The sequence below is a fragment of the Furipterus horrens genome, unplaced genomic scaffold (assembly GCF_987537825.1).
Source record: "Furipterus horrens unplaced genomic scaffold, mFurHor1.1.pri manual_scaffold_6, whole genome shotgun sequence".
NCBI lineage: Eukaryota > Metazoa > Chordata > Mammalia > Chiroptera > Furipteridae > Furipterus > Furipterus horrens.
In genome coordinates, this window is record NW_028327176.1 from 37729704 (window position 1) to 37744208 (window position 14505).

Here is a 14505-nt window from a genome sequence, read left to right on the forward strand (position 1 = left end):
AGGGTGGCATTAAACCAAGGGAGAGAATATACATGTAATAAGACTGGGTCTGACAGAGGCCAGCATTTAAGGAGTGGGCAGAAGAGAAGCATTCAGGGAAGCTGTGAAGAAATAGATAATTAAATGGAAAACAAATGAGTGGCCAGTAGTGTCTGATTGAGTAAGAGAAGATGAGGGTGACTGGAACTGAAAAATTCTCCCCCTGGAATTAGCAGTATCGATGTTGTTGGCTCTTTCCCAGAGCAATTTCAGTAGGATACCGGGAAGAGACAATAGAGATGTGAGCATATGAAGTGAGGAAGCAGAGAATGTGATTATTGACTGTGCTTTAATAACCTTCACCAAGAAGGGAAAGAAAGAGGGGCAATATCTAGAGGAAGAAACAAATTAAATATGTAGGAAGTAGACTGGTGTTTGACAGAACAAGGTTTTAGAGAAGATGGAATGAAGAATACAGGTGATAGGTTGTTCTTGATCAACAGAAGTGAAACTTTGTCTTTGGAAAACTTGAGGGAGAATGTAGAAAGGGATCACATGGACTTGAATTTTCAGGGAATGAGTTGTAAAGTTCAGGTAACTCATGCCTGTTGGCCTCAGTGGTTTCAGATTAGGAGTTGAGGTCACTTATTGAAAATGATGGATATAAGGATTTAAAAAGTTTGGGAACATTGTGATCAGGAGCAGATGAGAAGAAATAAAAGAAAGTAATAGGATTGTTGAGCATACTGAGGATGCATCTGAAGTTGAAAATTTATAGTACTACCAATCTGTGCTGACAAGGTGGGTTTGAAAATAGATACGGATTATGGGATTGATCCATGTTGCCGGTCAGGGAGTTGATGTGTTGGTGACCGAGTAGTTCAAGGGTCCACCAAACAGTTAATTGAAGAAAGTGGAGGGTGAGGGGTCAGGGAACTAGCATCACTCTGAGGGTGAAGAGAAGATAGAATGGGAGTGAGGGCATTAGAGAGGAGAATCAGTAATTGAGTAGGTCACTGGAGACTAAGATTCTGATATGGAACTGTTCTGAGTGATAACAAAGTCCAGTGTATGGCCATGGGGTTGCTGGCAGAGTGGCATGAAGCTGAACATCATGGGGGTTGACATGGCCAAGGACTTATAGGCTAAGATACTGGATGATTATGATAGTGCCCAAGTCAGGTTATAGAAAGGAAAACCCTTCATAATCTAGTTTCTCCTTATCCCAGGTCCTCTTCTCTTATGAGTGATCTCACCCACTCCTTGTACACTCTCCCTGAGGTCTTATCCATAGCCATGGCTTTAATTATCATGTATTTATCAGTGACTTGAAAGTCTGTACTTTGAATTCTAAGTCCACATATCCAACACTCTACTCATCTCTATTTGGATGTCTCATGGGGACCAGGAGTCAATATGTCCAAACTCAACTCACTTTCCACTCTATACTGGCTCCTTCTCCCTATCTTAGTAAATGGAGTCACCATTTACTGTTGCTCATGACAGAAACTTGGAGGTTATCCTTGTTGCTTCCTTCTTCTCCACCTCCCTATAGCAAATGGGTTAACAAGTCATGTATTTCCTCCTACCTCTTTATAAGTCTGTTCACTTCTTTTGGACTCACTGCTACAATCCTAGTCTCCCATTTCTTGAGCTACTTACTGGTTTCTTCATTTCCATTCTTGCTCCACTCCAATCCAGGTTCTACAGTGTAGTCACACACCTTTTTAACACAAAAATCTGATAGTGATGCCTCTACTTGAAACCCTTGATATAGTCTGTAAGGCATCGTGTGATCTAGGCCTTGTTCATCTCTCCAGGCTCCTCTCAAACCACTTTGCCTATAGCACTTGGAATTCCAGACCAACTGGTCTTCCTTTTATTCCTTCCATTTGCTGGTCTCTAATTTCTAGTCTTTAGCTTAAATCAGCTTGTTCTGAGAGGCTCACAGACCACTCCAGTCTTGGTTAGGGGTCAACTTGTTAGGCACTCATGAGCAACTTGCAATGCTCAGTTGTAACATTTAGCAAACTTGTGGGCACTCGTTCCATGTCTTGAGTATAAACTCCACTGTGGCAGAAATTGTCTCAGTTATATTCACTGTTGTATCTCGAGGACCTAGCATGGTGCTTGCCTCTTGTAGGTAACAGTAATATCTTGAAAGTATTAATTGAATTAAATTCATTAAAAATATTTTTTGAGCACCTATTATGTGCCAGGTACCATTCTATGTGCTGTATATAAAAGAGTGAACTGACAGCTAAAGTCCCCCCTCTTATTACACTCACGCTCTAGTGGGTGACATAGACAAATCAATATTATGCAAGTGTTGATAAAGGCTATAAAGAAAAATAAGGCTCAGTAGAGGAGGATAGATATTGCGTGGCATGGGAGGAGGATAGTATTCTACCTTGAATTTCATGTAGTACTTTTTTACAATATGTTCCCATTTCTAGGGAAGACAGTTTTCTCAGTATTCTCCCCAAAGGAATATAAATAAAATTCTGTATACCGCAGATCCTATCAATATTCAGGTCCAGTCTCATGACCATCAAGAAATATTCTTTGACTATTCCAGCCCATATTAATTCTTGGGCCATGGATTTAAACTCAAAGTTTTCCCCTTCTTTTTTCATAGATGTTAATTTTTACCACATAGTGATGTTTAAAGCTCTTTGAAATAGGAACTACGTATTACATGCACCTGGCATGGAGCTGAGCTTGATAGATGCTTAATTAAGGCCTGCTTGTTGATTCTTATGCATTAAGTAGCACAAGTAGCATTTCAGTAGAGAAATTTTGTAGGAGTTGATCTAGCTACTTTTTGAATTATGTGATAAGAAATAGTTTTGAAATGTCTTTTTATTTTAAATATTTTTTTGTTTTAAATAATTTAATATTTCTTAACTCTAGGTTTATCAAAATTGCAATGTTTTAGATCATTCATTTGAAAAAAGGATTTTACTTTAGAGGAACACTAAGTATATTTGAAAACATCAACTCAATAAATCCACTGATATGAATCATGAAACTTTTAGAGTGCCATGTTTATTGCAAGGAAAAAACATGCTAGAATTTTACTTCACTGTTTGTTGATACTGCTAGAAAATTTTATTTTCTTAAATTATAGCTAAGAGTTTAAAATGAAAAGTTATTTTTGAAGAAGATTTTTAGATGAATGTATTTTATTGCCATGTATTACAAACAATGTTCTTTATTTGGGCTAGAATTATTAAATTCACTGTGAGAAATCCATTTAGAGTAAACTTCTTACATTATCTAGTCTATCTCAAATTTAAAGCATTGAATGTTACAGAATTTTATTCTTAGCTATTAGAAAAAAGAATAGAATAGATTTTATTTTGGGTTTGTTTTTTCTCCTCAGAAGTTTTTCATGAGAAATTAATCATTTCTAATTTACTGGCAAAGAAACAGAATCACATAATTCTGGGGCTGGAAGGGAACTTGATATAGCAAAGAACAGTGTAAATGTGTAAACATTAAAAATCTGTAAACTTTACCACAGGGATGAATTTCCCAATTTACTTTTCATATCCTCAAATTGAAATATTGACTTTAAAATTTGATTAAAAATGGAGAGTGCCCAGAGGAGTTTTGAGAAAATTGAAACTGGATGAATAATATCCTTAGCGTGAAACAGTTACTGTAACCCTGTAAACTGCTTGGTGAGGTGCCATTGTTTTCACATGAAGTGGTAAGCAATATTTAAAATATGTCAGAATTTTAACCTAAAATAAACTTGCTGAAATTTTGCATGGAGGCGAGGACTGGAAGGCTGAGGCATTAGAGTCAGGGAGCTCTATTTGGAATCTATTGGAGGGATTGGAGAGGTGCTAAGAGCAAGTTTAAAGGAAGAGAAACAGGGTCATGGGGAATCCAAAATAACACAGGAGACAGGGTAAAGAAAGAAATAGCAGAATTCCAAGAAAGATTTCATATAGGCAATGAAAGAAAGGGAAAACACAATGGTGACCTGTACTGTCTGTCTGGAGGTTTATAAGAGTGGCACAACGATTGACACATAAGTTGCAGGTGGTTGGGATCACCTCTTAGAGATTTTCTGGTTTTAGTTTGTAAAAAAGTAGATAACCCCATGAATGTAACAATAAGGAATTCATGATTTTTGAAAAGCTCTGCAGGGAATTTTTTTTCTTGGTAAAATTAAATAACTATCACTAATTTGTGGTATCTATTTGGAGTGTGTGTGTGTGCATAGGGTTGCATTTTTGTGGTCACACACAACTCCATTAGTCTGCAACTTGTTATCTGAGTGACTTTAGAGAATCTACTTAACCTCTCTGAGTCTCACTTTTCTGTAAAAAAAATGGAGATATATATCCAATATCTATCTTACAGTGTTACCAAGATGAAATGAGATAATGCACACAATGCCTTACACAAGGTCTACATATAAAAACTCTTTAAATGTTAGCTTTCTTTCCATGTTAATACAACCAAACAACAAGAAACCTGGACCTTTTTCGACAGCTAAGTCTCCCCTCTGGATACTTACTCTTAGGTAGAACTCTCCATTTTCATTTCCAGATTTAATCTGAAAAGTATTGATAGTGTTGGCATAAATGGTTGTGGCCTGTATCTGGAAGATGTCTGATGGCACAGACCTATCAGATCGGAGGCTCATGTATTTGTAGACTATGGACTGGGGAAGTTCTCGGCACACCGCATTTGAGACTGGGCAAACACATCGGCTGCAAAGGCAAACAAAAATATTCAACAGTTTGACTTGGTAAGACCAGAAAATTCTCACTTTCAAAAGTTTTGATTTTCTTACCCCTCTGATGTTAGAATGTAGGGATCTTGACAAGGATTTAGTGGGTAACAACGAAAGCCACCAGGATAATTCCAACACAGTTCATCTTCTCGACATTCATTTGTGGTCTCACACTCATTTATATCTGTAGCAACATAGGGTCAAAGAGTTTGCTGATTTAAGTAAATTGTGTAAGTAGTAGATTCAGTTTTTCAAGAAAGGAGGTATTTGGGAATCTGGACTTGTGTTTTTAGACACAAGACTGGATGGGACTTGAGTTCATTGCATTTAATTGAACAGAATACACAGATGGATATGTGTCTTTCATGATATTTTGTCAGGTGCCTATTGTCTATGTGTTGAATTCAAAGCCAAATGCTGCTTATATAAAAGTGAAAGACACCACTTGCCCTCAGGGAAGTTATCGTTTAGTTAGGCATATAGCTATGACAACAATTAATTATAAAATAAAATGGAATTAGATAAGAAATTGATAAGTGCACTGGAAGATTAGAAGCATAACTGATTAATTCTTCCAGGGGAACTAGGGAAGGCTGAAGGAAGGAGAGGGGCATCTCAACTTGGCTTTGAAGGGTGGTGGTTTAATGGGATTTTCATGGTTTGGGTGGGGAGGGCCTTCCAGGCTGAGGAAAGCAGCATGCAAAAACTAAGAAGAGGGCAGTTTACTGTCTCAGAAGCTTTGGGAAATGGTAAAGGCTAGAGATGTGGTTTCAGTAAGCAATAGCACGACGGTGGATAGGTGATACTCTGGGAGTGGATTATACTCTTCAGAGCAAGCAGAGCACAAGAATGAAACTATACCACCTTGTAGAGCATAGCTATTTAAAAATAGTGTGGAAGAAGAGGAACTAAGAAAGGGGGGTACCAGTAGTGACAGACAACCCAAGAAAAAGCAGTACAAGGAAGTCAGAAGGGGAGAGAGTCCTGGGAAGGAGGCTGGCGGATATGCCAGGATGGACAAAGACTGATTTTAGATTTAGGAATTAAGAGCTCCCAGATTACAACTGAGAGAACAGTTTCACTAGAGAGCTATTACATGAACAACAACAACAACAATCATATTACTATCCATATCCTTATCTATATCTACTTCTCTTTGCATTTGAATAGTGATTTAGATTTTATCCAGTATAAGTCTTTTCTGAATCATTTTTTTCCCACCATTGGATATTTTCATTTGTTAATTTACTCATTTCATAAGTAATTTATACAGCCCTTGCTGCAAGCCAGGCATGGGCTAGTTGCTGGGATATGATCTCTTTCTCCTCTCTAAATTTTCACACCTCAGGTTCTTCTTTTGGGCCCTTAATTGTTTACTGCTTTGCAGTATTGAAATATGTATGTTTGTCTTCACCCTTCTATTAGCTTGTAAACTTTCTGAGGGTATGGGCTATCAAACACATCTTTGTATCTCTTCATCACCTAGAATTAATGCGTGGGGGCACCTGAGTTTTTAAGAAATATTAAAACGAACAAGTTGCTCATCATAAAAACCACATGGAGATAGATGAGAAAGATACTATTTCTATTTAAGGGTTAAGCAGCTGACCGAAGTTCATACGCTTAGCGACAGGCAACTTTCCACTATAAGGTACTGCATTCCCTAAATGAGAATAATTACATGCCTTGTCTTCTAGAGAGAGAGGGAGAGGGAGAGGGAGAGGGAGAGGGAGAGGGAGAGGGAGAGGGAGAGGGAGAGGGAGAGGGAGAGAGAGAGAGAGAGAGAGAGAGAGAGAGAGAGAGAGAGAGAGAGAGAGAGAGAGAGAGAGAGAGAAAGCAACAACAACAACTTTCTTTTCATTTCCAAACTGGCTAAAGCTAGCTGGAACTCAAAGGAAGACTGGAAAAGCTCTGAGGTTTCCAAGAGTCAATCAGAAGAAGTGTCTTCTTTTGGACTGGTTGTGGCTAAAGAAAGAACTGAAGTTCCTCAGAAGAAATCACAATTGAATTTTCTTTTCAATATTTTTCACTTTTTTTTTTTTTTTAAATAAAGGTGCTGTTTAGCTACAGGGAAAACTAAGACTGGTTTGATATATGGAGTCCAACAGCAGCAAAAAGAAATCTTATGTAATAATTTCATGTGTTTGTTGAAAGAAGGTGAAGGGATTAGTCAAAGAACATGTATGAATGATCCATGGACATGGACAACAGGGTGGGGGTTGACTGTGGGAGTCAGGGGCAGACTGGGTGAAGGGGGACAAAGGAGGAAAATCGGGACAACTGTAATAGCATAAACAATAAAGTATTTAAATAAAAAAATAAAAAATAAAATTTCATGTATTATTTTCAAACATTCTGAGCTGTATATCTTCAAGGTATACATTCATGAATCTCTTATTTGAAATTTCAGTGCATTTTGACTTTTAATTATAACAGATATTAATGTTTCCAAATATACAGACTAGGAAGGTCAGATTCTACTGTACATTAATTTGCTTCTGTCTTTTGCTGATTACCAAATCCATTTATTATGACAAACACAGAGACATTTGTTTGAAGGTCTCCAGGGAAACTGGTTAAGATATAAAACTAACATTTCCCAGCATGTAGCATTCATGTTAAAAGTCCCATTTAAGGTTCAGAAAGTAAAACCATTGGAGTGCAATGTTTTTCCACAATTAAAATTACAGAGTCTTTAGTAACCTGGAAAGGAGTATAAAGATATTAATTGTGCAGTGAATGACATTCTGATTGTGTTCATATTTGGTGTTTGGAATCTAGTTGAAAAATCACATGCATACTAATAAATTCCAGGTCAATGGATGTTCCTCTGAATTAATATTTTTCTGTAAAATCATGCTATAGACTGAGAATCCCCTTTCTTGATCTTCTTTTTTAACAATATTTAACCGTCCTGTGTGCCCTCTATCAATTATGATTAAAAAAGACTCTCTAGAGAATATTTGCTATTTGTCATTTATGTTGCTAGGTAAATTGCATAAAAACATCTTGAATGATATAGACTTTATACTTTACAAATAATTTTATGTATATTACTCCATTTCCCTCCCTCAATTCCTTTTCCAAATAATAAAGCTGAGACTCAGAGAAGTTTGATAATTTCTTTTAGATTGTACAGATAGGATGCAATATAGCTAGGATTCAAATAGATTTTCTGTCTTCAAGTTCAGTTTTTTTTTCATTCTCTCATATACATGGGGTTGATTTTCTGAACACCTAAACTACTACCCAATTTATAATCTTGGTGTTTTAGAGAACTGAGACTGGTTTAAGGTATGTCTAATCCACATATTGAGCTTATGTCTGGACTCAAACTCATGGTAAAATATTTTAATAATTGAATCTTTCCTGGTGGATGCTTGGGAGACATATATCATGGAGACTAAGTAGGCTATATAGATGGGATATCAATATTTTATTAACATTATTTATATTTTAAGAAAGAAAAACAATTTAAGTTTCAAAGTAAGTCTGTGTTAATAGTAAACACCCCCATTTTTTAAAAAGTGAATACCGTCTTTATGAGATGTGTGTATCTCCTAATGAACAGGGAAGAAAGAAGCTCAAATCTGGAAAAAATGAAAAGTCTAGGGTAGAGAATCCTTTAATTTCTATGTCCTTCCTGGTTAAAATGAAAAATAGCAGATACAAAAACAATAAACTTACCCTGACACGTTCTACTTCTCACCACTTGGTATCCTTGGGGGCACATACATGAGAATTTCCCAGGTTCATTGACACATTGATATTGACATAGGTAGCTTGAGGTTCTGCATTCATCAATGTCTGTCGCATCAGAGAAGAGCAAGGACACAAAATTCAAAAACTACTTTGGGAATTTTTTTTAGATGATGTAAGAGAGTAAAAACACTGCAAACTCAAATAGAAATACAATACTTTATAAGAAGCTCAAGGGCAAATTCTAACAATATTGGCTTGTTTCCTCTAGGACAATGATTTTCAACCTTTTTCATCTCATGGCACACATAAAGTAATTACTGAAATTCTGTGGCAAGTGAAAAAATACATTATATTTTTTGCTGATCTGACCAAATTTAAAAAAGCTATAATTTTGATTCATTCACACCAGATGGCTATTTTGTTGGCTGTTGTCATTTATTTTAAATTTGACAATCTAAGGGAAAAGATCAGTGGCAGTGACTAAATAGTCAGGTATTGCATATTTTAAAGGTTTTTGTGGTACACCAGTGCCTCTTGCAGCATACCAGTTGAAAATGATTCTCTAGAACTTCACAGCAGAGTTTGTTTTGCCATCAGTTTTACTCAATAACTGCTGACAGTTTGTCAAATCCTGGACCTGACTATATGAGCTAAGCAGGGTGAATGAACTGGCTTATGCTTGATGCTTTTCACCTGGGGCTCTGCAGACCCAGTAATGATGCAGATTCGTATTTTCTTTCTCAGAAATTGGGTGGCTTTGTAGCCAAGTTCATCTGATCTTTGAACTTAAATCCCACTACTGTGCTAGCTTCTTTAGGTGACATCTTGGCAGGGTCTGGCCTTCAGGAAAAAAATGCTTTGCATTTTTCAATGGTGATGTCCCTATCATTTGCTAGAAGGGTAGAGGCAGGTCTCCAGAGCCAACTCCTTTTGGTTGTGAGCACAGCAGCATGATGCAAGGCCTTTCTGGGTGAGGTCTGACCGTTGTGGCTCAAAGTGAAGCAGGGAGGGTCCACAAAGAAGTCAGGGACATCAAGTGTTGATGGCACTTACTCAGGATGTCTTGTGTCTTTTAAATTATGCAGTGAAACATGCATGTTCAGTGGACTCTGAAGGTCATCTCCTCAGTTAAATGGCCTTCTTATGTGGAAAGTGAAACCTAGGCAACTTAACACGTGTACCTGGGAATTTAAATGCCTTTTAGAAATGAGAATTCTCGCCATCCATATGCAATGTGTTAAGATACGTGCTCAAGGTGCACACTGGCAGGAATAAGACTAGGGGCCAGGTCTGTTGGTTTCTATTCTAATGTTTCTCACAAGCAATAAGCATTTTTCAAACATGAAAGTGCATACCATTTACCCAGAATTAGATATAGAATCTGGGACCTGAAATTCTGCATTTCTCACAAGCTCCCAGGAGGTGCCGATGTTGCTGGCCATTGGATCACACTTTTGAGAAGCGAGACACTAGCGCACAGTTGTAATTCTTAAACCTACCTTGCATTTAAAATTTCAGTCATTTTTTTCTTCTCCTTTTTCTTGGTAACATGCTAAAAAGTCAATGTTGCAATTGAATTAACTGGATTTTAGAATAGAATTTTCATGGGTAAGAATTTGTTTTCATAAACAGGTGCATAATCAAATAAAAGGACAGTAATCAAATGTGTTGGAGTCTTATTAAAAATTATTTGGAAAATATTTTACCTTCACAGTTGAGTCTGTCACTACTTAGCTCATATCCTTGATTACACTGACAGATGAATGAACCAAGAATGTTGTAGCATTGCTGAGCACATTGATTGCTGGCATCACATTCATTTATGTCTGAAAGGAAAAGTTATATACATTTATATATCTCTTTAAACATATCATTGCTCTTTTGTACCTATGTCATTTGATGATAAGTGAGTAATTCCCTAGCTGGATTCTTTGCCCTGCAGAAGCTCATTGGAGAACATCCATTCAGGTTTATATTTGTTGAAAGAATATAAAAAATGTCCCTACATTTCTTTTAGAAATACCAGAATATTTCTTTTTCTGAGAGTGACAGTTATTTGGGGGTTTGAGGAATCTTTCCAAAAGAATTTAATGATTCTAATAAATATACATTCCAGTATCTATTTTCTTTTATTGTTGTTCAGATGCAAAATGCCAAGTCTATAAATAATTGATATAAGACACTCATACTGATATGGTCTCTCAGCATGCTGTAGTGAAGATTTATCTGTGCTATTTATTACTTTTTAAATGGGTTCTATTAAATTCCTTTGCAATTATAACATAAGCCTTTGAGACCCACACAGAGTTTTGCAATGCTCTAAGGCACTGAAAATATTGTGAAAAGGCATTTTTCCTTTACTAGAGTCTTTCCATGTCATGCCAATCTCAAAATTGTGTGCCGTGACATTGCATTCTGAAAGGGGGAGAAGCAGCATGTAAAAATCAGATGCGCTTTCAGTGGAAAGTTTATGTACTTGAACTGGCTGTAACCCCTTTGGCACCTTCAGTTTTTATATCACACACTATTGACTAATTGGTGTGTGTATATCAATGGATTTGTATTTTTTATACATCACAGATGAGATCTAAAAGCAAGATTAAGTTTTCTGTTCACATCTTGATGTGTTTTAAGAAACAGATTGATTACTGTCTTTTTAGCTTTATTTGGGGAAGTTGATGGAAACCAGTTCACTCAACATTGAAGAATAGAAATACTGCCATGTGGCATGGGATTTGCTTTTTTTTTTTTTTTTTTTTTTAAGATAGATATTAGTTAGTTAGGTTGGCAGTTTCAAAAAGGCTTACCTACGCAGGTATAGTTGTTGGCCGCCAACTGAAACCCAAGATTGCACTGGCAATGAAATGATCCTAGTGTGTTCACGCATCTTTGGTGGCAATACGGAGGCATCGTGCATTCATCTATATCTAGGTTACCAGCACACACACACAAAGAGAACTACGTTATCGATTATCCACAGCTGTTTGCTCTCACGTTCTCAGAAGAACATTATCTAGAAAGTCTACCTAGTGAGGACCTCACTTTAAAAGAGTATAAGGGGACTGGAACTGGTAATGGAAAAAAATACAATAAATATTAAATAAAAATTTTATTGTGTTTTTTTTTAAAGTAGGGTATATGTGTTTAAATATACTTTGTACTGCATCCTGCAGTTAAGTGAGATGTCAAGAACAAAGACTTCATAAACCTGGCTTGGTGAGTTGAGATTTAAAAGAGAGAAGAGTAGTTAAGACTATTTCACATATATATGATAATGTCAGTTTGAGGACTGAAACCTTATTTATAAAGACAGAAGTATAAAAGAATTATTGAAGAACTGAGTGATTTTCATAAAACTAAGAGAAAGAAGGGGTAAGCTGCTGTTTAGTTGGTGACTTTGGCCAAGTCATTTAAATGTTCAGTATTTTGGTATTTTTCTTTTGTAAAATGTGGATAGTAATGCTTGCTATGCGTATCTTATGATATTTCTGTGAGGATCAAGTGAAAGAACACTGCGGAAGGAATAGGATGCTAAACAAAGTGCCCTTCTGACACATTAACGAAGCATTCCAGCCCGTGTCCTTCTCACATAAATAGTCCAACCATAAAGTGCTTAACTGAGAACTTGCAGAGTAGGATTAACTTCTTAGGAGCATAATAAAATTTCATTCATTCATGACTGTACACTGTGTGACAACTTCAACATGGCATGCATAATTTAAAATAACAATTATGCATGTACAATGTAAGATTATATAGTGACACTGTGTTAGACTAAAAAAAAGTGAAAACAAAACTTTATGCCCAGCTCTTCTGGTACTTTAATAACTAAACTGTGGGAGGCATTGTACTCAAGTGGCCTCAGGGTAATCTGAGTTTGAATCTCTGGCAATTACTAGCTTGGTGTTAACCTCTTGGAGCTTCCATTTCTTCCTCTGTAAGTAATTGTACAACAAGGTGGTAGAATCAATGGAAGGATATATAGAAAAAAGATGGTGGCATAGTAGGTAACAGTGTTGTCTTCTTGCTCCCATCGTGGAAGGACTTGGAGTACAAACGTGGAGTGGAGTGAGTGCATGTGGATTTCATATAGGGCAAACAGGGACAGGAGTGTGGGAGCAGCGTGAAAGAGGGCAGAAAGGTCGGCCCGTATTCTCCAAACGGAGTGGCTGGGCTTCCCAGCCCAGTGCCTCTGCCGCACCACACCCGAAAGGGGCAGCTGCCAACCAGCTCATTAGCTAGGATCTGCTTGGAAACTTCCCCCTGCCATAGGTGGCGCCCTGACAAGCAAAGTCCGGGAGGGAGTCAGCGAGAAGATTTGGTTGAAACAACTGGAGGCGTGGGAAGACAGAGAACAGCCCAGACTATGAGAAACTGTGTGAATTGAGTCTTGGTGGGGATCCCCTGGGCTGCCAACCCAGTGCCCGGGGGCATGTGCATTAAGGCTCCACCAAACAAAAACACAAAACTGAACTGCAGAGAGGGGCCCATGCAGGAAAGCTGTGGCAAAACTGCATACTTGGTGGGGACCCCGGGCAGGCAACACTGCACCCGCAGGCACACATGCAGCAAGGCTCCACCAAACACAAATGCAGAACTGAGTTGTGGAGAGGGGCCCATACGAGAAAACTGTGGCAGAACCCCAGACTCAGTAGGGGCCCCAGGCAGGCAACTCTGTACACGCAGGCATGCAACAAGGCTCTGCCAGGCAGGGATGCAGGCTGGTGCTGCAGCTTGGAGGCAACACGGAGACTTTTTTTGAGGAGCGGAGACAGGACCCAAGGCTGGACAGGGACTTTGGGCATGAGCAGTGGCTCGCCAGCAGAGTAGCATTGCTAAACAAGCCTGAGGAGTGCTGCAGGGTGCCAGAGGACCAGTGCGGGGGACCCAACACAGTGTGGCTCAGAGTAGAGAGCTGCGGCAGGCCCATGAGTGAGAGAATAGCATCCTCAGAATCCAGCTAGATCTCCTCACAGACAGCCAGCCAGAAAAGAAGATTTGAAACCCATGGAATTTTGACCAGGGGCAGATCCAGAAAAAGAAGACAGTGTCCAAAGTTGGTACTGGGGAAAAACTCTTTCTTTTATTTGTTTCCTACCTTCTCTCCCTCCTATTCTTCTTTAATTTTTTTGTCTGTTTTGTTTATCCTTCCTCTCACACTCAATAAATAACATATAACTGCTATATGAACCTAATACTATACACTTCCACTTTCTCACTTCATTCTGCATTCTTCCCTCCCTTTTTCAACATACAATGTAAATATTACTGTCTCACATAGACTTGATCCTACTTGCTACTATTTTTCTATCATCTTCCCTCTCAAAAATCATCTTTTTTTTTCAGTTAAAACAACTCCTATCTGTTTTTATTATAGTATAATAGTCTTAACCTATTTACATCTATATTAATATGGCTCATTTGCTGCTGATAGTATGATTGTGGGTGGGGGATATTTTTGAGGGTGTGGGTTTCTTGCCTGGGTTGTGTGTTTTATGTTTTAACAGAATCTCCACAAAAGAACTAAAGAGGTGGTGGGCAGAGTGACTCTCAATCAGCTAGCCAGAGGGAAGTTTCCACCAAAGAGTAACTGAAATAAAACCAGACAGCTTAACAAACAGTATAAAGGGTGTCCCAAGAGCATTAAGCTGAGGAGATCAAAGAGACTACACCATTGAATCCTCCAGGTCTCCTATACAGAATCTCATACCACAAAGGCGGAAAATCAAAGCAGAAAAATCTAAGACACAAAAAAAACCAAAAAGAGAGATTCAACATGGGGAGACACAGAAACAATTTCCCAGTGAAAGGAAAAGAGAAATCCCCAGAGAGAGTGCTAGATGAAAACACAGGTAAGCAAACTATCAGTCATGGAATTCAAAAGAATGGTTATAAGGAAGCTCAATGAACTTGACAAACTCAGAGAAAAATACAATGAACTCCAAGGGAACTACAAAAAACTCCAGGGAAACTACAAAGAGTTCCAGGGAAGCTGCAAGAAACTTACTGAGAATTACACCAGCATAAAAAAGGACATAGAAACTATCAATAAGAACCAGGAGGAAATGGAG

The 14505-nt window shown here is 38.0% G+C and overlaps 1 protein-coding gene and 1 long non-coding RNA gene across 2 annotated transcripts in view; one reads left to right on the forward strand and one right to left on the reverse strand.

Moving 5' to 3' along the window:
- Positions 1–14505, forward strand: part of LOC150005993 (uncharacterized) — a 301478-nt gene that overhangs the window by 42385 nt on the left and 244588 nt on the right. The window lies entirely within an intron of this gene.
- EFEMP1 (EGF-like fibulin extracellular matrix protein 1) overlaps positions 1–14505 on the reverse strand; it is an 83372-nt gene that overhangs the window by 1690 nt on the left and 67177 nt on the right. The window contains exons 6-10 of the mRNA XM_090281316.1: positions 11242–11361; positions 10141–10260; positions 8420–8539; positions 4793–4916; positions 4514–4709 (exon numbers count right to left, since the gene is read on the reverse strand). Of these exons, the coding sequence (XP_090137442.1) occupies positions 4514–4709; positions 4793–4916; positions 8420–8539; positions 10141–10260; positions 11242–11361 (680 nt within the window). The remainder of the gene's footprint in view (positions 1–4513; positions 4710–4792; positions 4917–8419; positions 8540–10140; positions 10261–11241; positions 11362–14505) is intronic.